This window comes from Bos grunniens, chromosome 15 (genome assembly GCF_055505025.1).
Source record: "Bos grunniens cultivar Pamir isolate PY7600 chromosome 15, Bosgru_T2T1.0, whole genome shotgun sequence".
NCBI classification, from domain to species: Eukaryota; Metazoa; Chordata; class Mammalia; order Artiodactyla; family Bovidae; genus Bos; species Bos grunniens.
Window position 1 is genome coordinate 41,104,354 of NC_141179.1, and position 27,078 is coordinate 41,131,431.

At 46.6% G+C, this 27,078-nt stretch overlaps 1 protein-coding gene across 21 annotated transcripts in view; it reads right to left on the reverse strand.

Moving 5' to 3' along the window:
- Positions 1 to 27,078, reverse strand: part of MICAL2 (microtubule associated monooxygenase, calponin and LIM domain containing 2) — a 240,860-nt gene that overhangs the window by 177,002 nt on the left and 36,780 nt on the right. For 17 of the 21 annotated variants that reach the window (XM_086340006.1, XM_086340019.1, XM_086340017.1 and 14 more), the window contains exon 3: positions 10,875 to 11,215. In XM_086340006.1, coding sequence (XP_086196132.1) covers positions 10,875 to 11,138 — 264 coding nt within the window. In that variant the 5' untranslated portion in view covers positions 11,139 to 11,215. The remainder of the gene's footprint in view (positions 1 to 10,874; positions 11,216 to 27,078) is intronic. The other 4 variants (XM_086340009.1, XM_086340013.1, XM_086340010.1 and 1 more) reach the window with 1 other exon arrangement.

Below are 27,078 nucleotides of genomic sequence, written 5' to 3' on the forward strand. Positions count from 1 at the left end.
TAGAGACAGAAAGTAGATTAGAGGTTACCAAGGGCTAAGGGGAAGCGGGTAGTAGAAAGTTATTGCTGAAGAGTTCAGAGATTCTATCTGGGGCAGTGAAAAATTTTGGAAGTAGAAAATGGCGATGGTTGTATAACATTGAGAATATAATGCCACAGATTCACATATTTAAAATGATCAAAATGACAAATTTTATGTTGTACATCTTTTACCACAGTCAAAAAGGTAAACATGAGGAATCAAAGACAGAAACAGAGACAGAGATGGAAACAGAGAATGAGAGAGAAGGAGGAAACGGAAGAGAATGCTTTATGGCAGAGAGAACAATGCACAGCTATATGGTAACCACTGGCTTGCTAACTAGAAGGGGCGAAGAAACTTTCCTGGACTTCTACAGATTTGGACATAGAGAATTTTTCCAGGTATGTTCCTCAAATTTAGACAGTTCTCCCTGGAGAAAGGTCTGAGAATAAAGTCCTCCCACTGCTGAACCCCCATGGACAAACCGCTGGTGAAGTTTGCTACCCTGTATTTATATCTCTTAAGGCTGTGATGCATAGGAGGGGGTGCAGGGTATGCCAGGTGGCAGTGAAACATGTTCTGTACTGTTGAAGGCTCTGTAGTTAGAACACAGTTGGGTTTTCTTCCCAAGATACTGCATAAAAGTTTAAGGTAAATAGTTTTTTATGTAATATAATTTAATATATAATATATTCATGTATATACTATATATGTATGTACTGTATATACTATATGCTATTCATGTATATACTATTAAATTTATAACTTACTCCCCTTAAGTATTATTGTTGTTGTTCAGTCACCCAGTCATGTCCGACTCTTGAGACCTCATGAACTGCAGTGCGCCAGGCCTCCCTGTCCCTCAACATCTCCTGGAGTTGCCCAAGTTCATATTCATTGCATTGGTGATGCTATACAGCCATCGCATCCTCTGACGCCCTCTTCTCCTTCTGCCCTCAATCTTTCCCAGCACCAGGGAGTTTTCCAATGAGTTGTCTGTTAGCATCAGATGACCAAAATACTGGAGCTTTAGCTTCAGCATCAGTCCTTCCAGGGATTATACAGGGTTGATCTCCCTTAAGACTGACTGGTTTGATCTCCTTGCTGTCCAAGGGACTTTTAGTAGTCTCTCCAGCACCACAGTTCGAGGCATCAGTTCTTTGGCATTCTGCCTTCTTTATGGTCCAGCTCTCACAATCGTACGTGAACACTGGGAAGACCATAGCTTTGACTATACAGACCTTTGTCAGCAGAGTAATGTCTCTGCTTTCCAACCCTTAAGTATACAAGTCTATAACTACACATGTTCTAAAACACACTATTCGTATTGGTGTATGTGTTGAGCATGTCATAGAGAGGGCTGGTAGCTCATGGCTGACCTCCTATATCAGTTGATATTCGTGGCCTCCCAATCCTGTCTCCTGCAAAACTCACTGGCTGAAAGGCCAAGCAAGAAAAGATTCAGCTGCATGAACCCGCAGGCATGTGTTCTCTTGTACAGTTCGACTTCTGCCCAATCCTGCTTCTCTCCCCCATTCCTTTCACAGGTATTGATTACTAATGAACGTCTTGCACTCCGAATACCTTCTAAGCATCTGCTTTTGCAGAACTCAGTCTGTGACAAATATGTACTATTCATTACTTACTATTCTAGGTGCTGGAAAATCAGCAGAAACTATGCAGACAAAAACTCCTGCCCCCATGGAACTTACATTTTATTAATAGAAGGGTTTCTGGAAACACTTTTGTCTATGTGATAAAGCAGTGTATGCAGCCATAGCAGTCCCTTCTACCTTCTTCCTGCCTCAAAAGCAGACATGATGGCTGGATATACAGCAGCAGCTACCTTGCAACTACAAGGTGACAAGTATGAGGAAAAGCCTAGAGCTGCACCATCCAGTTCAACAGCCATTAGTCACATAGGCTATTGAGCATTTCAGCTGTGGCTAGTCTGAATTGAGCGGAGCTGTAAAACACACAGGATTTCAGAGACTTAATACCAAAAAAAGAATTTTAAAAATATCTCAGCAATAAAGTTTTATATTGACTACATGCTGAAATAATAATATAGTGATATATTAAGTGAAATATATTATTAAAATAAACTTCACCATTTCTTCATACTCTTTAAAATGTGGGTACTAGAACATTTTTAATCACATATGTAGCTCATTATATTTCTATTGGACAGCACTGGCTCAGAGAATCACAGAGAATATAGCCATTGAATTTTCAGTCACTATCTTTCTCCTGACAGCTGGTTAAAAAATAAGCTCCTATTTATTTAAAGTCACTGCAGCTGAGTTTGCAGTTGAGTGCAATCATTTCTGATTCAGAGGTAGTATGAATTGCCCTGGACCTGCCCTAAGGCAGGAAGGCTGAATTCAGCCTGGCACCCCATCTAGTTGATAAGAGTTAGACAGATATATTCACACTTAAGTGGACAAATCCCTTGCCATGGAATATATTTATCTGCAAGATATTTTTTATTATGAAGAAAAGCAAAGCTGAGCAAGTGCCTCCAGTGAGCAGGAAGGAGGGAAGCCAGGGGACACCTTCCAGTCTGGGAAACAGAGCATGAAACTGCTTCATGGCTTCCTCTTACCTTGCCCAGTGGTACACATTAATTTGGATAATCCTGGCCAGAGATTCCCTAAGGCCTTGTGCAACCCTGGGTGGGCCAGGAACTGTGAGAGGTTTTTCTTTTTTCGCCAAGAAAAAAAGAGACCCAGCCCTTCAGTCTAACAAGCCTGCTGGCTAATTTCCCCATCCTCCTTGAAAGCTCCATGAACAGCCAGATGCTAGTCAAGGTACCGACAAGGCTATGGTCCTCATCACACACCCCTGGGAGAGTGTGCTCAGATGCAAATCTGGACAGATGTTTGAATAAGAAAATAAGGGATTGGCCAGTCCTGGCTTCTGTAAACCCACAATCAGGGCTTGGAAATATACTGGGACTCACCCAGTACAGCTCTACAGAGAGAACTGTATGTTAATAGCATGCTATTTGTGTATGAGTGCTCAGTCGTGTCCAACTCTTTGAGACTCCATGGACTGTAGCTCACCAGGCTCCTCTGTCCATGGGACTTTTCAGGCAAGAATACTGGAATGGGTTGCCATTTCCTCCTCCAGGGGATCTTTCCAACCCAGGGATCGAACCTGAGTCTCCCATGTCTCCTGCATTGCAGGAGGATTCGTTACCTGCTGAGTCATTGGGGAGCCCCCAGTATGCTATTTGTACTACTGCAGAAAGAAGCCTCTTGAGCTACACAGTTCGTTCATTTAGTCCCTGAGCACCCTCCCTGTGTCAAGCCCTATGCTGTGCTTTAGACCCAAAGAGGAGCCCGTCTTGGTTCCTGTCCTCAGGGAGCCCACAGTGGTGAGAAGCCAAAAAGCAGTCAGTGAGGGACACTGATCGGCAAGATAGTGATAGGGCCAGAGTTGGGAGCCTGTGGAAGCACCAAACTCAATTGGGGATGAAATAAGAGAAAGGAAATGGAGAAAGGAGGTCAGGGCAGGCTCCCTGGAGGTGATACTAGCTTAAACTAAATCATAAAGAGAACAAGTTAGCTAGGCCAGGAGGGTGCCGCTGCTCAGCACAAAGAGTACAGACCCTCCACGGATCAAGGCTGTAAAATCTCCCACTATTTGATGAAATTCTGAAGAGGAAAGCGTATTCTTGTATTCATTCTTCTTTGAAAGAACAGTCACCTTTTACAAAGCGAATTTCTTAATGAAGTCATGTGTATGAAACTGTGAAGCACTATGCAAATGCTGGATGTAGCAGTAATGAAATCATTGTGATTGTTACGGGGGTGGCAGTGGTCCCATTCAAGACCACCCAGCCCAGACTCCAGGATTCAGAGGGTGTCCATCACAACACCCACTCAACCAAGCCAAAGAAATCCAAGTAGGCAACATCCCACTGTGGCTCCCTTTTCAATCAGGGCCCTTCTTATCACTCTCCTGCGCTATTGGGAGTGTCTACTGCAAGAACCTCCATGGACGAGAACTTGACAATGCCTATAACATTGTCAATGCAATGCACACACCCTAGGACTCTGAAATTCTCACAGTGTATCCCACAGACAAACTTTCATGTGCATACAAAGTCCATATGAGGAAGTGTACTGCACTGTTTAAGATGGCAATAGGCTGGAAACAACCTAAGCAGTTAAGTAAACTGTGATGGAGCCATAAAATGGGAAGCCATAAAAAGCCATGAACGTAATAAAAGGGTTAGAGTCCCCATGTACTGATGTAAAACAATCTCCAAGATATGTTTTTTTTTTTTGAGTGAAAAAAAAGGTACACAACAAATATGTTTAAAAAAAAAACAACTTCCCATTAAATAAGAAGAAGGGCGATGCACGAGAACACACACAGATGGAGACTTTGAGGAAGGGCGCATGGAAAATGGCATACTGGTTGCCTCTAGGGAGAAGACCTGGGGGCCTGGGCAAAGGCATTTCCTTTCCCGGTATATTTTCTTGTCTTGTCCTGCTTAATTTTTTTTCATGAGCATGTATTTTTTTTAAATGTAATTAACTTTTGTCTGCACTCAGTCTTTGCTGCTGCAAGCAGGCTTTCTCTAGTTGCAGCAAGTGGGGGGTACTCTCTGGTTGGGGCGCCTGGGCTTATCACGATGGCTTCTCTTGTTGCAGAGCATGCAACAGGACGAGATACTCATGGGCTCGGTAGTTCAGGTGCACACGCTTAGTTGCTCTGTGACATCCTCCTGGACCAAGGATCGAACCTGTGGCCCCTGCACTGGCAGGAGGATTCTTAACCACTGGACCACCAGGGAAGTCCTGCATTTCTTTTTTAGTTAAAGAAAACGAATTAGATGGTTCTTAAATAGACAAAGAACTCTTTAATTATAAATGTATTTGTAAAATGAACCACAGTGAACCCAGACTAACCACTTCCTATGAAGACAGCCAAAAAAGAATTTTTTCATCTCAGTTTAATATTGTTGGGATAATTGACTTCCTCAGTCTCACATAGCATGTTCAATGCACGCACTCAGGCAAACTCCACACACTTCGTGAGGTGCACTTTGTGCGTGTCACACTTCACGGTGACAAGTGTAGTGATTCACAGAACTCGATTGGCAATCTAGGCTTGCGGACGTGCCTACTTGGGCAGTGCCATAGTCCATTGGCAGGTAAGTGGACAGATACAGAGCTTATGGAAGCTTTCTGTTCAACTAGCACTTTCCTGGTGGCTCAGACAGTGAAGAATACGCCTGCAATACCGGAGACCTGGGTTCGATCCCTGGGTTGGGAAGATCCCCTGGAAGAGGGCATGGTAACCCACTCCAGTATTCTTGCCTGGAGAATCCCATGGACAGAGGAGCCTGGGAGGCTACCATCCATGGTGTCGCAAAGAGTCAGACATGACTGAGCGACTAAGCACTGTACACACAGCACAGAAGGTCACAGTGCAGGGGCCATCCTCTACTCTGTCGGTTATGCCTGCAACTGCCTGTATTAGGCAGAGCGGTGCAGCGGAGCCAGGCTTTGAGGGCCCTGGTGGGTGATTTCAGAAGTGGGGAATGTCAGATAGGCTTATCTAGGCTGCGAGATAGCAGCCTTCCCTCCGAGCTTCACCTCTCCTTCCCCCCTTCCCTGCTCCTACTGTGCTCTGCTCAGGCAGCTAGGGAACCACGCTGTAATGAGCTGGGCTGCAAGCATTACTCAGGCAGGGGTTACCCACTACCGGGGAGTCAGTGCAGACACAAAGACGGGCAAAGGTCATGTTCAAGAGCAGAAGGCATGGTGTGACCCAAAATACAGACATTTCCTTCTCACAGGATAATCCAAGTTTTCATTATATAGGCTGGCCCTGTGGCTGCTGGTGACAGGAGCCTGTGAGTCATTTCCTGCAAACGTGTTTTTATGGCAGTGATGTACAAATGCCTTCTGGTCTGAACTGGTTACCTGTGATTACCAAGCCACCCCCTGGAAGGTGGGAGCAGGAACCCTGGATTGGGATCAGGGACACATCCTCAGTGATCCTCCAAATCCTCTGTCTGAGCCTGGCCCCAGGAGGCCTTCTGGTCTCCTGCCATTCATCCATCCTGCTCTCACGCTCTCCCCTTCCTCTTCCCTCTCCCCATGCACATCTTCATTCCCATTACATGAGCAACCCACTCTTCCCAGAATATGTTTCTCTGCCTTATGTTCCCTTGCGCTCTTCCTTCAATAAAGCCAGGCAAACTCCTACTCATCTGTCAAACCCCAAATCATTTCTCTTCTTCCAGGAAGCATTCCCAGACTACTCCAATCACTTGCTCTTCTATAGTCCTGCAGTACAGTGTACACAACTCTCTCATATCACTTAGGATATTAATAATAATATTAATGGCTAAACACTAGCTGATCATTTACCAAGTACTAGGCAGAGTTCTAAACACTTTTCAAAGATTACTTTATTCAATATTCACAAAAATTCCATGAAGGAAGAAGCATCATTGTCCTCATCTTACAAAGGCTGCTACTGAGAATAAGGAATTAGGTAAGTTGCCCAAAGACAAAGAGCTCTTAAGTGACTGACTGGTGCCTAGATAAGTACCTGGCACATAGCAGCTGCTTAATAATCATTTACCTCAAAAATGATTAAATAAGTGAGTAAATACCGAAATGGTGACATTTCTATCCCCTCTATAGAAAGCTCAAGTGAGAACCATTTCTTACTTCTGTTTCAAACAATCTCCTCTGTCAAACACGTACTAAGGTGTAGGATACAGGAAATACCTAATGAATGAATAAACAAAACACTATACGAGCAATCCAACAGATAGAATCCAAACCCTGGCAATGCCACCCACTAGCTTCAACCAGACAGCTTCAGCTTCCTGGGCCTCCTGGTTTGTCATCTGTCAAATGCAGAGATTGTATACAACATTCTTTCAACTTCCTTCTAGCATTAAAAGTATATATAAAATAAATGACCAGACTCAATGACTTTGTGGCAATAGTAACTCCCAGGCCAAATTATGTATTTTACTTTCTTGGGGGCTGTCTTCCCCAGGAACAGCACAATCAGATGTGGCATTTGATCTGGGTACTACCCTAACTCACAGCCAAAATCAGCCCTGAAAGAGTTTCTTTGGCCTGCTCCTTGGTTCGCTTATTTCTTATCCAAACAGATCACACCCAGGGAAAGAATTATTAAGTGCTTGGCTAAACCCTCATAAGTAATAATCAATAATGAACAATAACCCCAAGTTAGATTATGCAACTGGCACCTAAACTACTGCTCTATGGACCTTGCAGGTCCTCTTCCCTATCCCCGGCATGTGAACCAGAGGTCATCTTCTCCAAACAGACCCTGGTCACCAGTCTTCCCCTGCCATCACCACTAGTGCATGCATGTGCACACACACACGTGCACGAACACACACACACACACACACAAACTCCTGCTGGCATGAAGAGCTTACAGCACCTGGTAGGGGCTGATTAATGCTTGTGAATCACTGAGGCCTAGATCCACCCCATATGGTGCTGAGATACATCCACATCAGGGCAAAGGTGGGAGTTCTGGCTGTAGTTCATTCATTCCCACTCTACCTGTGACTAAGCAGGAGCTTGGCTATATGCCTGGTACCTGACACATCTGTGATACATGGCTTAGCATTAATGATGACCACAAGCATGCTAATGCCCATTACTCGTTGTTTTGTTAATGCTCAGCATCAGCTACTATACCAAGGGATAAACCTAAGTGAGATGTGTGAGCAAGACAGTGTCTGTTCATGTTGGAAGAGAGGGAAGACCATGTTCTGTGTTCTGCTTGACTCACAACCAGGAGACCCAGGCTCTTCGAGTGAACATTACCTATCATTGCCATTACCCACGTGAATCCAACATGAAGAGGCCTGGGCCATACCTAGGATGCAAACAAGCAGTTGCTCGTCATGTAGGGGACACCTAGTATTTGTCTATCTCCCATCCCCATCCCTGAGGACCTGTTCCTCCCCTCATGTGAATCCTGTGATGCTTAAAAGAGCTGCCAAAGACAGCGGTCAGCTCCCTTGGTTTTGGCCTCAACAACTGGCCCAAAAGTGAGCTAACTGAAATCCTTGCCTGAGATTTTATTTTCCATATTGAGCAGGAAGACAAAGGTCTTTTGAGTCCCAGAGCTATAAAGATATGAATAAGAGGCTAGCAACATGGAGAAAACATGTTTGCAGGAGGGAAGAATGGAGCCAAGACAGAGCAAAATATCTAAGAGATATTTAGATGGAAGAAGAGAGGGTAGGAAAGTGTCCAGACACTTTGAGTGACTGGACCTTCCTGCTCATGTGAGTTAATCATCTCCCTGTTTTGTTCAGGTTAGTTTGAGTTTCTGAAATGTGCGAATAAATTCGCCTAATAGTCACAACCATTTTTCTTTATTTCCACAGTCCAGTAATTGATTTTAAATTTTAGTAATTTCAAATTTCACAAACAAAACTGAAGAATGGCAATATTTTGTTTGAATTCTTTTTTCTGTACACTGAGTACATTTTCCAATAGGTCTTCTACAATTCAGGAAACAAGTAGCTTTTATGAGATGGGCCACCACATTTGATGTCTTTGTTCCTCCTCCTGAGAAAGGTGTAAAAACTCCTGCACAAGAACCACTCTTACTCAGCATCACTAAGGAAAGACATGAGTCCTTTCCCTTTGTTTTAATATCTTAGACATCACTGATGACCTGCCAACCACGAGATGTATAGACTCCTCCACTTCAAGCCATCAAAGCTTGTAAAACAGGGGCTGGCCAGGCAAGCTAGGCAACCAGCCAGTGATTTTTGGAAGGACACCTTCCTGGTGGTCATCCCTTCATTCCATCCCTCTGCTGGCTGACTCCCTCTGAAGATCTGTCCTCAGATCCCCGAGAGAGTCCCCAATAGCTAGGAACTGTTGGGTGTATGGGGTGATGCATTTTCTGATACAATAAGAGCTCTGAAAATCTTCCTTGAGAAAACATATTGCACTCTAGCCACCTAACTTCCATAGGACCTTTGAAAAAGGAAACCACTATATACGGTTACTGAAAAGGGTGATGCTTTGTAAGTTAAAAGCTTCCCACTCCTAGAACTCTGAAGAGCTGCCCAGTGAGCCATGAACCATGAAGCTACAACAGCTAGAAAGGAGGTGCTGGGCAGGGGTAGCACTTAGGATACTGGTCCCCCCTCTTCTTTCTTTAAAGCTTTCCTCTCCTTGGGTCAGGCTGGAGCTTAGCAGGTTATGGTCAAGCCCTTCCTGGATGGCTAGTATGCTCTGGGCCAAAATGACTCCTGCTTCGCCTGACAAAATGCTCTCCTATACCCTGCAAAGTCTGTGTGTCCCAGGCTCAGAGGAGCTTGGCAGCTGTCTTCCCCAGGGCAAAGGAAAGTGGCTGTATCCCACGGTGGACTCAACAGCTCCGCATCACCAAAACAAAAACACAACAGTTCTGATCTCTATGGAGAGTTCAATCCTCTTGTCTAGGATTGGCACCAACTAGAATTCCAAGGGCTCTGGCTGAGCTACCTCCTGTGAGGTCTAAATACAGCACGCTTGCTTTTAACCTAAACATACAGCCTGGACCAGTGCCCAGGGCTGACTGCCCCCAGGGAAGTCTTGACTTCTGGCTGCCCATTTGGGGATGGGCGATGCAGAGCTTTCAGAGCAATGTCACCTACATGTGATCCTGAGCAGAGGAAGGGGACAGGGTGGTGGAGAATGCAGAGATGTGAAGAGGAAGAGAAAGAGAGGAAGGAAACAGTAATAAATACCAAAGACCTATTTCTTAGCCAATTAAAGTCAGGGGATCTTTCTCAAATGTTTATTCCCAGAGGAGCACAACTCTAATTATGTCTCTGCAGGGACTTCAGGGCATAAGCCCTAAAATCAGAGAGATTGAGGTTGCCTTTTTGTTGTGTGGCCTTAAGTGAGACTGACTTTGCAGGTTCCATATCTCTCAAGTGACCCGAAGGACTACCGTACTATTCAATGAGACCTCATACAGAACGGGCCTGGCCCAGAGAAGCTACTTGGTAAATAATGGCTCCTAGAAGTAGTGGTAGTAGTAATAGCAGAAACAGGATAACATCAAGCATGCCTTTGATTGAGTGGAATATTTCCTGCCGTATCAATAAACAAGGATGTGACAAGTCATCCTCAACTGCAGCCCTCCAATGCCAGCTGGTGAGCCTTAAGGGCACTCAGAAAGGAGCAGAATACCTGCCATCTAGCAGCTACAGGACTGCAGCCACTCCCTACAGTGAGCCCTGAGGAACTCAGGATATAAAAACAGGACACTGGCCCCAGAGAGCTGAGGTGCCTATGAAAGGAATGATTTCTGTAAGCCCAGACTCTTGCATCTTCCCATGCAGAGAGAAGCACTGATTTCCTTAACTTGGGGTATCTGGATTTATTTATCAATAATCTTGATGTTCAGACTATCTGCTCTTTGTTGCAAAACTTCCATATAACCTGGATCCTCTCCTCACCTCGTTGGAGCAATTCTCTCCTACTTGAGATGCTGTCTCCTGAAAAATCCTAAAAGTCCCTACCAAATAAAGCATAGCTCTCAGCCTTTAGGTTAGGAATATTTTTCAAGTTGACACCTTTATTTTCTGTGCCTCGGAAAGCACATAAGAATTGCTGAGACCACTACGATAGGATAGAAGCCCCCAACCAAGATACGCTGTGCATATACAGACAAAGGCAACCTTCAGCTGAGTCAAACAATAAAACACAACCACACCCGCTAAGAACCTTACAATGCCAAAATGGCAACAGCTCCCTAACCTTCCAACAATCCAGCCCACATGCCCCACAGGCTAAGAAGCATCTCTGCAGGGGTTCCCTTACCTTGGTGTTCATACAAGACCTTCCTCGCTTATACTCTTTGTGGGACCCACGCTTGTCAAGTTTGTACCACAGGGCCTTGGCCTTCCAGGTGGTCACTTTGGACTTGAGTTTGGAATAAAAGTTTCTGTGGTCCAGAGGGTCTAGGTCCAGTTGTCGGGTGAGGATGTTGAAGGCCTGAAGGGTACCTTTGCATGTGGAAGCTTGGACAAAGTTCTCGAATAACTGCCCGGCCTGGGTCTGCTTCTCATCCTCATTCTCCCCCATGTTTCAGGAGCCACCCAGAGCAGCGATGTGGAGAGGATGGAGGAGAACACCATGAAGTGCCTGGAGAAATGTCACACCTGCAAAGGTAGATGGAGGCAGAGGTGAGCTCCGTGGACGAGGGTAGGCTGGGGAGAGGGTGCAGAGAGGTAAAAATACAATTCCTTTAAGATACTAACATAGTAAACATAATGCCAACCATACATACTCTACAGGAGAGGTATAATCATACCATCTAACCTGGAAATGCTGCCTTGCTGGCAATCTCTCTCCCCAACACTCCACTCCCCTGGCTGGCTGCAAAGAACTACAGATTGCCAAAGACATACCCTGGCTGATGTCAATATTATCTGGGCAATCTTGCCATAAGCCAGATGGTTCTGGAAGTAGGAACTAGCAAAAGGAAAACAAACAAACCCAGAAACCCAGATTTCACACTTCTGAAAACCTATAATTCTTGGTACCATAAACTGATTAACTAATATTAATGTAACCTAACCACATGACATGAAGGCACAGTTCCCCAAAAGTAAAGTTCTCTAGATTTCATGACCACCATCCCACCTATCTTTAGAGATCACTCTTTTACATTTTCCTTCATTAGTTATCAGAGGGCGGATCTTCTCTTTATACAGACAACAAATGGCAACTTCTCAAATCTGCTGGAAGGACAGCATCTGCTTCAGTGAGACATACAGAAAGACAGAGAGACATGTGGGTCTCCTCCTGATGCACAAAACAAGCCTGTGCTTTGTAAGCCCAAGCTGGGAACTATTTGGAACAAGTGCTAAAGGAAAGAAAAATGTGATGGAGGCTCATTCACATCACAAAAATAGCTTGCCGGGGTTTTGGCCATCATCCTTTCTTCTCTGCACCACTCTAACCTCAAGCATTTTCTTAGGAAAGTCATTTAAGTTTCAAAGGAACAAAAATAAATTAGACTGATTTTCCAAAGCACTAGCTATTTTTCCAGAATCCGAAGCCGGTGCAAGAAAACAAGCATGGAGGAGCTGGGGCTGGCCCCGGTGTCAGGAGGGCTTGAGGGAGTCTGTAAACAGAGGACAGAGCATACCAAGCTCCCCCAGACAGAAGCCTGGCAGGAGGAGGTCAGCAAACAGAGACAAAGCCCTCGGGCTGGGTAGCTTCCTACTCTCCAGACGGAAACGCCATTGTGGGTGTGCGTGGCCTGCGGGCTGGCCTTATAAAACTAAAAGCAGAGGATGGTGTTTATCTTCTTCCTTAATCCTTTACTCATTCATTAAGCAATAACTACTGGTGCCTTAGCAAGGGCCACACATCACCCTAGATGCTAGAGGAGGGTACAGAGACAGGGCCTAGCGAGGAAGGCAGCCCCGTACATAGTTGATTATAAGACAACAGGCCAGTGCTCATAAAACTGAACACAGCACATGGAAGCCCAGAGAAGGAGATGTTCAACAGAGCCTGGAGAAGCCCAGAGGAGCCACAGCAGGAAAATGCCTAAATGCTGTGATTTCAGGAATGAGGTGGATTTTGCTAGACAACTTGGGAATGGACCATACAAAGGCACGGATCTGGAAAGAGCCAGCATGGCTGCAGAATGACAGCAAGTTCAAGGCATTGGGAATTCAGGACTCATGACAAGGTGTCTGGGGCAGACTGTAGAGGGGACCTGGCTTCTCCAGTGGGTATAGGAGACAGAGCAGCGGGGTGAGATGAGTCGTTGGTAAAATGAGATGTCAGGGGTGGACTGGAGAAGGAGGCAGGTGAGCACTGCCCAGGCACAATGAGGGAAGAAACTGGCAGAGCAGGGGAAGGAACGCACACACACGTATGTTATGCACAGCCTGGCTGCGTGCCACCTGTGAGGGGCCGCTCGCTGGGGGCAGACAAGCTCTCCAGACACCCAGATCTGATGGGTGAAGTGGCTCGGGCTACAGCATAGGACACCTCCCTCCCGTCCCTTTTTCTCCAAGAGCTTCCAACAGGCCCGGCGCCAGACTCAGCAGAAGGGAGAATAGTACATTCCCTGCTTCAGACCCAGCCAAACTCTACTCTGCAGCCAGGCCTCTGTCCTCTGGTTCCCTCAACTCAACAAATTCAACCAACTTCGAAAGCTGGCTTTGTGCTCTACCCGGGACTGAGAAGACATGGATTCCCTCCCACATGGATCAGTCAGAGCCTTTAGTGTCTGCAGTGCTCACATTGGTATCACTCACATAAACTTTGCCTCCTCCTGTGTTCCAACCTTTCCCCTGTGCAGGACTCACCACCCAGAGAGCATAAACAGAGAACAAGACTTATCTGCTTTGCAGAGCATATTAACATCCTCAGTCTTTATCTTTGGAATTGCTTCCATGCCAGGGATTGAAGAAGGGCAGGAGTAGCTAATTGACAGCTGCAAAGCTACTTGAATTCCACCAGAATCCTGTAGTATGGGGTGGGCAGGTGGCGCAGAGGAAACCACAGGCTTTGGGGCTCTTAAAGCCATGTCCAAAGCTCAGCTTGGCCCCTCGCTGCCCACCTGGCCTCACACAAGCCACATAAACTCTGAGCCCCTGCTGTTTCTTTTGTATGAGAGCCTGCAGAGCTGCTGTGGAGGGGGAGATACAGGAGTGATGGCAGAGCCTGGCCCAAGGAGGCACTGGGTAGACGTGAAGATGTATGCTGAAGCCATTGCCTGTGGCTGATCTGAATCTGCGGAATGCCCCAGTTTGAAAAAAAAGCTTTGAAAATCAGTTCTCCAAGTCACCAGCTCCTCCCTGTCTAAAATGGTGAACTGTTTTGAGTTATCAAGCTAGACCCAACTCCCAGAGAATAATTTATAAACTGGAAGAAACTGCCTCCGCCCAATCCAGCTGCCTCCTCTCCTCCCCCGAAAGAAAAATGAACAACTTAATTTTACAGCTCCAAGGGAAAGAGCGAGAGTGGTGTTGAGGGCTGTGGGTGGGCGTGAGAGCTGTAGGAACTAGCTCCTATCTGGAGGGAGATACGAGGAGGTGGAGGGAGATGACTGGACAGGAGGAGATAAGCCCTGCCTGGGGCTGTGCCCCCGCAGCCCGTGCCAGCCTCAGCCCTGCCGCCCTGCATCTAAAGAGTCTGGTCTCAGCCTTTAAAATCATTTTCTAGTTTAAGTCAGAGACCTTAGGAATGACTGACAGCCCCTAGGAGTAAGTCTCCTCACAGAAGACCATCTGGATCTATGGAGTCTGGCAAACCCGGTTGTGGGTCTGGTCTCAGGCGCTCACTAGCCACGGGATCCTTGGAAGGTTATCTAGCCTCTCAGCCTGCTTTCTCATCTGCTCAATGGGGACACTGATACTCGAGTCATAGGGTGGTAAGGAATAAACTCAATCGTGTGGTATATTTAGCACCTGTGACTCCCTGACAACCACCACTCACTACTATTCATCAAATGGCTCAAACACCATCAGACCAAACTGAAGAGAATATAATTGAGGACCACTAGTACTAGCTTCGGAGAGGGCAGTGGCACCCCACTCCAGTACTCTTGCCTGGAAAATCCCATGGACGGAGGAGCCTGGTAGGCTGCAGTCCACGGGGTCTCGAAGAGTCGGACACAACTGAGCGACTTCACTTTCGCTTTTCACTTTCATGCATTGGAGAAGGAAATAGCAACCCACTCCAGTGTTTTTGCCTGGAGAATCCCAGGGAAGGGGGAGCCTGGTGGGCTGCCATCTATGGGGTCGCACAGAGTCGGACACTACTGAAGCGACTTAGCAGCAGCAGCAGCAGCAGCACTAGCATCCCAAGTCAAACAATTATATACACTTTACAATTAGAGGCCATGGGCTTTCAATACAGAAGATCTGGTTTCAAATCCACTTCCTAGCTGTGTAGCCTTGGACAACTAACTCCACTTCTGAGTTTTAAGTTCCCATATGAAATGTGGGGAACCTCACATGAAGAAGTTTGGATGATGAGCTGAAAACATCAATGGTACAAAGTAGTTTTGTGAATGAACTAGAAAGGCTGATTTAGAAGGACTCCCATAAGTTTGAGTCTGAGTTTCCAGAAACTGGAGTGTAGTATTTTGCTGGATACCCTTCTCTTTCCACCAGAGAAGAAAGTCAGGATTAGTTAAGCCAGAGGATCCTGGGTAATAGCCCTTGTTAGCCTTCCTTGTCAATCACTACCCAGTTGTTGCCTTTTGGGAGTTTGGTATGAAATATAAATAAATGAACTACTCAGAAATATGAAAGGTTTCTGCATTTTCTGGGAAGAAACAAGACATGATGCTTTAGTTTCTAAGAATAGCCTTGAAGCAATTTGGTCTTTGCCAACGAGTCCCTTATTTGTGGTTCTGCCTATGTGACTTCATGAGTCACAAAGCAATTCCCTCTCCCTGCCTCTGGCTGTTACAAATTACAGCTCAGAGTCTCAGACTGCCAGCACTGGTAATGGGCTCTTGGGCCCATAACATCTGGGAGACCAGTTCAAGGTTTATGTAGAGGCCCTGAGTAGTCCTCAAAATAAGAGATGAGCTCCTGGCCCAAGAGTTACCAGTATACTCACGTGTGGGACTCCCACACCTCTGTTGTTCCTTGGTCTCATCACCTGCGAAATGGCATCAAAGAGTGTGACCAGGCAGTGTATAAAAGATGGGACCTCACTGGTGGTCCAGTGGCTAAGACTCCACGTTTCCAATACAGGCGCGCAAGTTCGATCCCTGGTCAGGGAACTCGATTCCACATGCTGTAACTAAGAGTTCACATGTCACAACTAAAGAACCCTCATGGTGTAACTAAGACATGGCCCAGCCAAATAAATAAATATAAGAGGGAGGTCTAGAAAAACTGAAGGAAAGCTGGAAGAGACAATGAGCAAAACCCTCTCTCAAAGCAGAATGAGGAAATGGCAGCCCTCAACCCCACCCTCAAGGCTCACAGACACATTTCAAGGCAAATGCAATCTAAAAACCAAACCCTCTTGTCATTTCCACTGCCAAACCCCTATTCAAACTCACCATCTCTCAGGTTAACCACCCCAAGGGGCCATGAGGGCAGGGTCCAGTTTCCTCAGCAGTGAAAGATGGGGAGGTCTTCACCCCATCCACTTGCGGAGCTGCTGGAAAGACTTAAAGCCCTCAGGTCTGCACCTCACACACAGAAGACCCTCAGGCATGGTTACTTGGATCCGACATTTGAGATGAGGCAGGAGGCACCCAGGGCCAAAGCAGTGGGAAATCCTCACACACTGCATCTCTGCAGAGCCCAGCACAGGCAGAACACCTGCCTTACAGGTGATGTCTGCAGATGTCATCTTCTCACCTGGCCCAGGGAGGCCCGGCTTTCCATCTACCAGGGCATGAGACACTAACTTGAACCTAACCCTGGGGCAACTCCCAAGGTTGGGAAGGGGCCGAAAGGGCCCCCTTGTAATTTCCTTCCAGCCAGGGGTCCCCAGCCTTCCCTCCGTCACCTCCCCAGGTTGAGCACGCACCGCTTCCTGGGGCAGCCTGCCCACCCTTGTCTCCGCTGACAGGAAGACAGCCTCAGTGAGATGATTTCTCTTGGTCCCTCTCCAGCAAGATTGATGCTGTCTCTCCAACGGCTTCTCCCCGCGATTGGTCTTAGCCCTTGAGATCACCCACAGGAAGTCAAAGCCCTTTCCATGCAGGTTGAACCCACATGTGCAGTCTTCTTACACATGCGCTCTAGAGCCCCTACTGGAAAGGCTGATGAAAACACATCCAAGAGAGGTACTTGAAAGCCCACCCAAGTGCCTAGCCTGCAGCAGGGCCTGGACACTGCCCTCTGTCTACACTGGCCCAGGTGGGGAGCTCAGGCAAGAGACTCCAGGCCCATCGGAGGCCCTGGTCTTCTGTGCTGCTCCTCTTCTGAGAGTCCAAGGCCATGTGGTCTTGCCCATGCATTCCCAGCCCTCTCCTCACTGTCTTTCAATAGTGAGTTGACTCCACTGCTCTGGCTTGAAATGACCTCACACATTCCCATTTCCTCACCTCAGTCCATTTCCTCGTGGAATCACTCACACTAACAGATCCCAGGATGACCTAGGTCAACCCCCCCAACCCCACCCCCATGAGTCAGAGAGCTATATGCTGACCAGTCAAAGTGCCAGGAAGTCTAGAGGGTATGGTGACTCTCTTGCTCTCTCTCTGTATCTACTCTACAAGAAGCAAGGACTTTGAGGGTAGGCGGTGATTCCAGAACTTGATCATCTCACTTTCCTGCAAGGCAAGTATAAGTTTGCCATGTGTGGTTACTGTATGTATACGCATGTGTTCATGCTAATATATGCATATATATTAGTATGTGCATTAATGTTTATATATGCATGTATGTGTATTGTGTATATGTGTGTATGTATACATGGGTGCACACAAACACATACAAATTTAAAAATTTTTCCATAATGATTTCTGGCCAGTGCCCCCTATCTCTGCTTGTACTGCTAAGCCCATCTGTATGAACCTCTAGGAGAAGCAAAGCCTTTGAGGCAGGCAAAACTTGGGCCTGGGCATGAGGAGACTGAGCCTCATCAGAACGCAACAACTGCACTGCTCAGCTGCTCACCCGGTGCCAGACCCTGTTCCAGATCTTTTACATCCATGATTTCATTTATCCATCCCTGTTTGACAAAAGAGAAGGAGATTCCGAGGGGCAAGCAACCCCCTTCATATGCCAAGTACTGAATGGGCATGCTGTAAAGGAGCTCAGTTCTACCTCACTTCCAAATCCACGCTCTTAGTCACCAACTGACATGAGCCATGATGATGGAAATGTTAATAATACAACCTGCCTTTTCTGAAGTCGCTGTATAAATTAAACAGGGTGAGTTCTGTAGTCTCTGAAGTTCTTTCAGGCTCCGAGAGCCTGCAAATGTCACACGGGGTGTGGCTTCTTAAGTTATGGTGCAACCAAACAATAACGTATTAGGCAGTCCTTTAAAACTAATATTTATGAAGACATTTAATCCTTGGGGAAAATGCTTATGCCCTAAATCATGGTGAAAAGAGCAGGATACAGATTAAGGTGCTCAACGATTCCAACTCCTTAGAGTAATATCCAGAGGAGAAAGGAATCAAGCCAAACATGATCCCTGGCCATGTTGTGTGTGTGTGTGTGTGTGTGTGTGTGTGTGTGTGTGTGTGTGTGTGTGTGAGATGGTATTTCGGTTGATTTATTTGTAGCTCTATACTTTTCTGTATTTCCCAGATTCCCCACTGGAAGCACATACAGCTTTTATAACTCCCTCCTATATATGCATCCCAAGTCCTGGAGTCTTCTCTCCCTGGCTAGACTATCTTCATCTCATGTATCTTCCCTTCCTCTGGCCAATCCAACTCCAGTCATACTAGCAGTGCCGTTTTTCTCCAGAAAACAAAGAGCCTTCCTGTAAGAAGTCCTGACACTGCTAATTTAATGAAGGGGCTTATATTGCAACAGGTGAGGGACAAGGTCCCCTAGGTTGCATTCCTCTCACACTTCTGCTCTCTGGATCACAGACCTTCAAGTCCAGTGAGGCAGGCCCTTCCAAAGAGCCATGCTGGGGTAGGGGGAAAACAGTACCTCTGACAGTCTCAGCTGTGTCCACAGACCCCTGACCAGCCACACCCCACAAGACAGACACCTGCTTCCCTGCTTACAGTCCGTGTGCTCAGTCACTCAGTCGTATCCGACTCTTTGTGACCCTATGGACTGTAGTCCACCAGGCTCCTTTATCCATGGGATTCTCCAGGTAAGAATACTGGAGTGGGTTGCCATTTCCTTCTCCAGGAGAACTTCTCGACCGAGGGATTGAACCAGTGTTTGTTAGGTCTCCTGCATTAGCAGGTGGGTTCTTTACCATTAGTGCCACCTGAGAAGCCCTAGGTTGCAGTCCAGGAGCTGACAAAACAACACACATCTCACCACATACAGCAAGTCCATTTCACCAACAAAAACTCAGCAGCCTGTTCTGCATATGCTCTGAGTCACCTTCATCACACACTGGCTGCCTGGGAGGACTGTGAAGTGCAAATTCCAGTTTTCAGGAGTCTTCTGCTGCTACTGCTGCTGCTAAGTCGCTTCAGTCGTGTCCAACTCTGTGCGACACCATAGACGACAGCCCACCAGGCTCCCCCTTCCCTGGGATTCTCCAGACAAGAACACTGGAGTGGGTTGCCATTTCCTTCTCCAATGCATGAAAGTGAAAAGTGAAAGTGAAGTCGCTCAGTCGTGTCCGACCCTCAGCGACCCCATGGACTGCAGCCCACCAGGCTCCTCCGTCCATGGGATTTTCCAGGCAGGAGTACTGGAGTGGGGTGCCCAGCCTTTCTCAAAACTAATGGTGGGAGGTACCTGCTGCTGCTAAGTCGCTTCAGTCGTGTCCGACTCTGTGTGACCCCATAGACAAAGCCCACCAGGCTCCCCCTTCCCTGGGATTCTCCAGGCAAGAACACTGGAGTGGGTTGCCATTTCCTTCTCCAATGCATGAAAGTGAAAAGCAAAAGGGAAGTCACTCAGTCGTGTCCGACTCTTAGCAACCCCATGGACTGCAGCCTATCAGGCTCTGCCAGCCATGGGATTTTCCAGGCAAGAGTACTGGAGTAGGGTGCTATTGCCTTCTCCATTTCAGGAGTCTAGCCTTTCTCAAAACTAATGGTGGGAGGTACCTAGGATATGCAAATTCATAAACGCAGAAAGTAGAAGGGTGGTTACCGGGGGCTGGGGAAAGAGGGAAACGGGAGTTATGGTTTAATGGGGACAGAGCTTCAATTTGAGATGATGAAAAAGTTCTAGAGGTAGAAGGTGGTGATCATTGTACAACCATGTGAAGCCACGGAATTCTAACATTTAAAAATGGCCACAGTGGCAAATTTTGTCATGTATATTCTCCCACAATAAAAAAATAAAATCCATTAAAAAACAAACAACTATCACCACCTTCTAGTAGGAGCTGCCCAAGGCCAGAGTACAGAATCTGTGGCCTAATTAACAACGAACCTTTTTTAAAAAATATTTTTGAGTTAAAATGTAATAAAATAAACAGTGAAAGAATCCTGTTGTTTTCTATTTGGCTCAGTGGCATAATTTCTTGTTGTTGTTGTTGTTTTTGTAAGTCATGTAGACAGCTTTCAGTCTTCCTTCCAAACCTCATTTGACTCCAGGAAGCCTTTGGAAGTTCAGCCCTGCCAAATTCCAAAATTTATCTCTTATTCTGCCTTCCCTGGGGACACCATCACCACTGTCACCCCCTGCCCCTTCAGCACCTGTAAAATCGGCATCAACATCTCAGAGAAGGCTGGGTGAGGGCTCCCTGGTCTTAGCTCCCAGAGCCCACCATCCCTTGCCTGGGGAGAACACTCCTGTGTTCTAACAGGACCTGGACAGAACAGTCAGCAGACTTCGTTCCTTGAAAGCAGGGAGCATTCTTCCCTGCAGCACACAGATTCCCTAAAGACTCCCTGAGGGCCCATGTAGATCAGTTCAGATCTGGTGGACATGCCATCGGGCCCAAATGAGGGGAGACAATGGCTATGCAACTAGATGAGACTTCTGTCTCTCAAAGTCAGAGCTTTACACATTTTTCATTGACTAACATCAATTTCAGGGACACTGGGTATGAATCCTTGTCATGTTAGCAGAATCTTGCTGCAAGGCAAAGAAGCTTGCCAATTTGAAAAAAACAGTATGTCTGACATACCATATACCATCCTTACTGTTCTTAAGCAAAGCACACGGATGTGAACTAATCCCTACCCCACTAACTCCTAATCTTTCTTCAAGGCTCTTTTCCTCTAGATACTCCCCACCTCCCTAACCCTGACCCCTTCCCCAAATGGAATGGATCCCTTCCACAGCACCTGTACTTGGAGCAGTCACAGTAAGTCTTTCTGTGCTGAACTTAATTTTTCACTTCCCTACTCCCAGTTCCCAGCACAAGACCCTTCCTATACAGTATGTGCAAAATGAATGAACAATGTTCAATCCTTGGGAACATAATAATTGTTGACATTTAATGATCATCTATAAAGTTTTAGGCAATATGGTAAAGCTTTCTATGTATTAAAGAAGTTAATCATTGTAAGAAGTCAAGGCATCATGAGACCCTATTTATTATCCCCACTTTTCAAAGAAGTAGAAAAGTTTGCAACTTGGCAAAGTCACATAGCCAGAAGTACAGAAGCTATGCCTTGAAGTCCTATAGCCCGAGTTCAGAGCCCACATCCATGACCACCATCCCATACTGCTCCCACACAAAATGCATGGAGGGATCCAAGTTCTGCCTCACACACCGTATCAGGGACACAGTCTCTGGTCTAGACTTTGGTTCATGATACTCCCCTCTTTCATCAAACTCCAAATGCCAGGATCTCTCGTAATGAGATCTCGATGCAGTTTCGGATAACAGTGATGAATACAATAAAATGTCAGCTGAGGAGTGACTTTCTACCCTGGGTGGGTGTGGCAGAGATAGGCCAGCTGATCACCAGATATATTTCTCCTTCCTCCTGGGCCCTTCCTTGCAGCTGTGTGAGCCCACAGGACCAGTTCAAGGTGATGGAAGGTGAGCAGAAGTGATGCACACAACTTCTAGGACCAACCCATGAGAACCTCTCATGGCGATCCTCCGGGCTCTTTCCACCTCTGTCAGGGTGCAGCAGCCTTGGAAATCACATGCGCAAGATGGCAAGGCCACAGGAGGAGGAGCTAGGCCCCCTGATGCCCACTGGGAGGAAAGCCCTCTACACCAAGAACGTTTGGACCTCACATAAGTGAGAAATAAACCTAAGCATGTGAAGACGCTGAGAATCAAGGCTATATCTATTAGGCAGGAAGTATCAACGAATCCAGTAGGTAAACCATAGTATAGTGGGTATGTCAAATTTAGCCTGGGTTAGAAAGAACCCTCTCCCAGTAAGAAGGTTGATCACATGGGCATTAACGTCCCTCTTGTCACCAACACTATTTTAGGCTGACTTCCAAACAACTATTTCTGGCATTTTCTATCTTCCCTTTCATTAGGCTCTCTATACCCTGGAAAAGTCACTTGACCCGCCCAGAAATACGGCTGACCGCCCCTCACCTAAGCACCTCTCCCCACACATATATACCCTATGGTGAGAATCCACATCCTTCCCTGTAATAAGACTCGAGATTGGGATGGATAGGCTAGTCATTTCCCTGGTTTCAACAACCCTGAGCCCTCAGGTCCTGAGTGCCTAGAAGCCCATGTGGTGCAGTCGAAAGAATGTGGACTTCTGAGTCCTCCAGCACTCCCTTGAGCCGGTCACAAACATCTGTGAGAACCGGATGAAGGTGCCTCTCACAGGGTGGGCTTGGGTGTGCTTATTTAGCATCACTCCAGCCCACTGCCCAGGGACAACTCCCACCACCCAGAGGGAGCCCAAGCCAAACTGCAGCAGAAACTGGGGCATGTTCACATAGATGGTAAGGGCGATCATCTCCCTTTAATCTACCTTAAGCTGAGATGGGACAGTTAAAGTATATTTTCCACCAAGTCTTTGCCTAGCACACCATTAAAGTCATTTCCCAGGTGAGCCTCTGTGCCTGGACAGGTGAGTTCAGCCCTCAGGAAATGCAACCCTAGTAATTAGTCTGGAGAATAGAGAAGAATGCTGGGGAGGAGGCACAGAAGTCATGGAAAAGTGAACTTGAAAAGGATTTCTCAACAACACCTGCTCGCTCTACACACACCGTACCCAGGAGCCCAGGAAGACTGCAGAGCAGTCCCGGCTCCGGAAGCTCGAAGCCCAACCATGTCTTATGAAGTCTTTCTTCCAAAGGCCCCTGCCAAGTGACCACATTTTTCAAACCAAATAGAGAAAAAAGAATTCATCACCTGACAAATTTTTTTTGTTCTTTTTTTGAGGTGTGAATTATCAGTGTGAAGTCAGTCTCCAAAATGTGCACAAATTCAACGCAAGTTTGATCTATACTTGCTCTTATTGGACAAAATAAAATGGTACCCTCCCCTCTTCCCTTCACAGCCTAGGTTCCTTCTGTAGTAGAGTCTAGCCTGGTAATATCCACTTCCTCACCTCATTCACCCTCAAATCTTTCAGAATCTCATTCCCACTCATACACATAGCCCACTCCAGGCATCACACCCAAGGTCAACATCAACTCTGTCACTAAATCCAACTGTCACTTATCGGACCTTATCTCGCTCATGGTCTCTCCCATCTTCAGTCTATTGCAGACACATCTCTCTCTGAATGTTCCTGAAATCTCCCAAGGTTCTGATCTTTACCACCCCTCTCATTCTCAACACTCCCACAGATACAGCACACTTTACATCCTGATGACCCACTGTGAACCTCGAGCTGCTTTCCAGGGTTGTATTCAACTGCCAGTTACACACTCCCCCTGACTATCTTACAGAGACCTCACATGTGGTCAGTTTTCCTTCTGCCCTCACCTCCCTGCATCCCCATCCTCAGTGAATGGCATCATCTGCACTCAGACTCTCACACCAAACCTCTGGAGTCACTTTCTCTGTTCCCTTTCCCTCATCTTGAGGAGCCAGCCAGTCACCAGAACTCTCAGAAACTCCTCATAAACACCTTTCCTGCTTGCTCCCTCCAATCCACCAGCCTCTCTCTTGAGTTGCTGCCAGAGAGATCGTTCCACCAGAAATGCACACTTGGTCAGGTCCTGTTCCTATTTCAAATCCTTCATCAGCTCCTTGACTGTCTTCAGGGTGAGAACCAAACCTCTTAGCAGAGCAAGACAAAAGCCCCCTTCATGCTTTGTCCCTTGCCTCTCCAGCCTGTCTCCTCACCATGTCCCCGTCCCCTCCGAGTCCAGACTTACTGAGCCATCTGCAGCTCCCTGACAAACTGAAATCTTTCAGGCTACCACCTTTCACCTTTGCTTATGTTGGTCGCTCCATCCAGAAAGTTTATCCAGACTCTGTTCACTTGGTAAAAACCCAGTTGGCTTTAGGACTGAAACATTAAAGGCAGCAGAATGTTGGAGGGGTCCCAGGGTGGATTCTGGAGTCAAGCAGACTTATTGTAAACCTGCCCCATCACTTACTATGTGTGTGAGCCTGGATGAGTCACCTAACTTCTTTGAACCTCAGTTTCCTCATCCATAAAATGGAGATAATAACAGTCCTGATCCCACTGCATTACATGAGGATGAAACTCAGTGACGCCAGGCTAGGCAGTATCCTCGGCTGCACTGTTCTTTGAAGTCTTCCCTTGGCTTCCCCACACCTTGTTTTCCCACGCTGTGCTGCATGGAGGTTCCAGTGATCATTGCAAACAGACTATTGCGTGAACTGCTTTTGGGTCTGCCTGCCTCAATGGACTGTGAACTGTCTGATGCCAGAGATTGCACATCTAGGGCCAGGCACCTGTGCCTCTGGCAATAGTAGACGCTCAGTAACCACTTCTTGTTGGAAAAACCCAATCAAGAGCAGCCACAACATTTAGGTAACATGGTGACATGAACTGTGACAGCCCTTTCTCTCTAACCACCACCAGAATTATCATGGAAGCCTTCTAACTAGCCTCCACTCCCCATCTTCCCCTTCCCATCTGACCAGCACCACCCTGCTCTGCTCATAAAGCTCTCAGTGCTTCCTATACCCCACTGTGTAAGTCCCAACTCCCCTGATGGTCTCATCAGCCTACTCCATGCAGCTCCCATTTCCTCATTAGGCTCAGTTCCCAAAGGTATTAGGGCTCCGCTGTGGCTGCATCAGACAGGCTGGGCTATTTGATGCTTCACATCCAGTCTCGGTCTTCTTCCTCCCACCCCTGCTCAAATCTTACCCATCATCTGAAGCAAAGTCAGGCCCCATAGTACTAATAGAATGCTATCATCACAGTCCATTCAAGGAATCAATTTTAAATAATGATTATAGGTAAGAGTTACTCAGAGATGGGCAGCAAGATGTGTGGACACAGAGATGGGAGATGGAATAACCCCTGTGTGGCCTGGAGAGAGGCCCACAGTAGAAGTGGTGCCAGAGCTGGATCTTGAGGGATGGGCTGGAGCTTTCAGGAACAAAAGCTTCCCCATCCCATACTGACTTTTCTTTCCCAAGTTGTTGTTCAGTCGCCAAGTTGTGTCTGGCTCTTTGTGACTGCAGCACGCCAGACTTCCCTGTCCCTCACCATCTCCCAGAGTTTGCCCAAGTTCATGACCATTGCATTGGTGATGTCATCCAATCATCTCATCCTCTTCTCCTTCTGCCTTCTATCTTTCCCAGCATCAGGGTCTTTTCCAATGAGTCAGCTCATCACATGGCCAAAGTACTGGAGCGTCAGTCTTTCCAAAGACTAACGTCAAAGTACTGGAGTGTCAGTCTTTCCAAAGAGCGTTTGGGGTTGATTACCTATAAGATTGATTGGTTTGATCTCCTTGCTTTCCAAGGGACTCTCAAGAGTCTTCTCCAACACCACAGTTCAAAAGCATCAATTTTTTGACACTCTGCCTTCTTTATTTTCCAGATCTCACATCCGTACAGGACTACTAGAAAGACCACATAGCTTTGACTATATGGACCTTTGTCAGCAAAGTGATGTCTTTGCTTTTTAACACACTATCTAGGTTTGTCATAGCTTTCTTTTTCATGCATTCTTCTAATTTCCAGACTCTCTGCCAGAGGTCACCAAAACTAGTTGCATACCAGAAGATTTATCAGGCAGTATCCCAAAATACAGCTTCCTGGGCCCACTCCCATACACATACAGGTCCAAGGGGAAACCTGCTAGGCACTCTGGACATCAGGGGAACAAGCTCTGTCTCCCTAGCTTCTGGGCAACTACCATTCAGTAATTTCTAGAGAAAGACAGTTACAACCTTGAACCCAACAGCTTTGTGCATTAATCTTGTCTAGACAATTAATGTATAACTTAACATTATAGCTCTTACATTATATAGGAAAAGGCCAATGTCTTTTGTTTCTTTTCTATTTCCCAGAGTATTCAGCTCAGTTCTAAGTATGCCACTGACTTTCAATTAATATTTAAGCAAATAATTCAACTTTTTGTATTATGTCCCTTTGGACTAATTTATCCATTAATGAATTGTCTACTGATTTTTATCTTTTTAACTTTGGTGCCAGTGTGGTGTCTGCTCCTAGTAGGTAATTAGTACATTTTGTTGAATGAATATTTACTAGTAAAAATTTATTTCGGGAGGAATGGAACAGCTCACACTATACTCACCATCTTTAGAGTTCACTCCAAGGGCTTCCAACATTTCCATTTGAGTTATAGACCTTTAATTTCAGGATTAATTTCCTGATCTGCCATTACACTTGCTTTGTTGTTTATATTGTCATTAATGTTATTAGCAATATAAATAATACCTCCCTAGATCTTGACGGTCGGGCATCCTCTGAGCAGGTGTGCCTGGGGCAGGGGAGGGGGTGCTTGCCTGTTTCTTCCACTGAGGTGTCCACCCAGCTGGCAGTTCAGCTGGCCACGCCAATTACCTCAGTCTCCACACAAGGGCCTGTGAACTACAGTCAGCCTTTACGAGCAGGTGTGTGCACCTGCCAGGGCAGGTGAGCCCTGCCTGAGTCAGAAAGGCCTAATGGGTTGTTCAAAACCTACTTGTCAACATACTTGGGAAGCTGGGACCTGAGATGTAAAGGTGAAAAGCCCTGTGCTGTAGAGAAGCAGGCTGACAAAACACAGATGCCCAACGGGAGGCTCCTGGAAGACGTATCCAAGCATGGGATGCTCAGCCAAGGGAGCAGTTGCGGGGGGAGGGCAGTGGGCTGGGCAAGCTGGGGAAGCCAGCAGGATGGGCTGCACGCTGCTTGTGCTGGGCCCACGTTCCCACGCCTTGCTGCTGTCACTGCTCTTTGTTGGTGTGTTGTGCTTATCTGAATCCCTGGAAATAGGACTCACAGTCTTGAGTGGGCGAATTTCTGGATGTGGATCAAAGTTCTTCTGACCCTCCCTCTAGACCCAACCCGGGAGATAGGAGATCTGTACATCCCTTTGTACCCA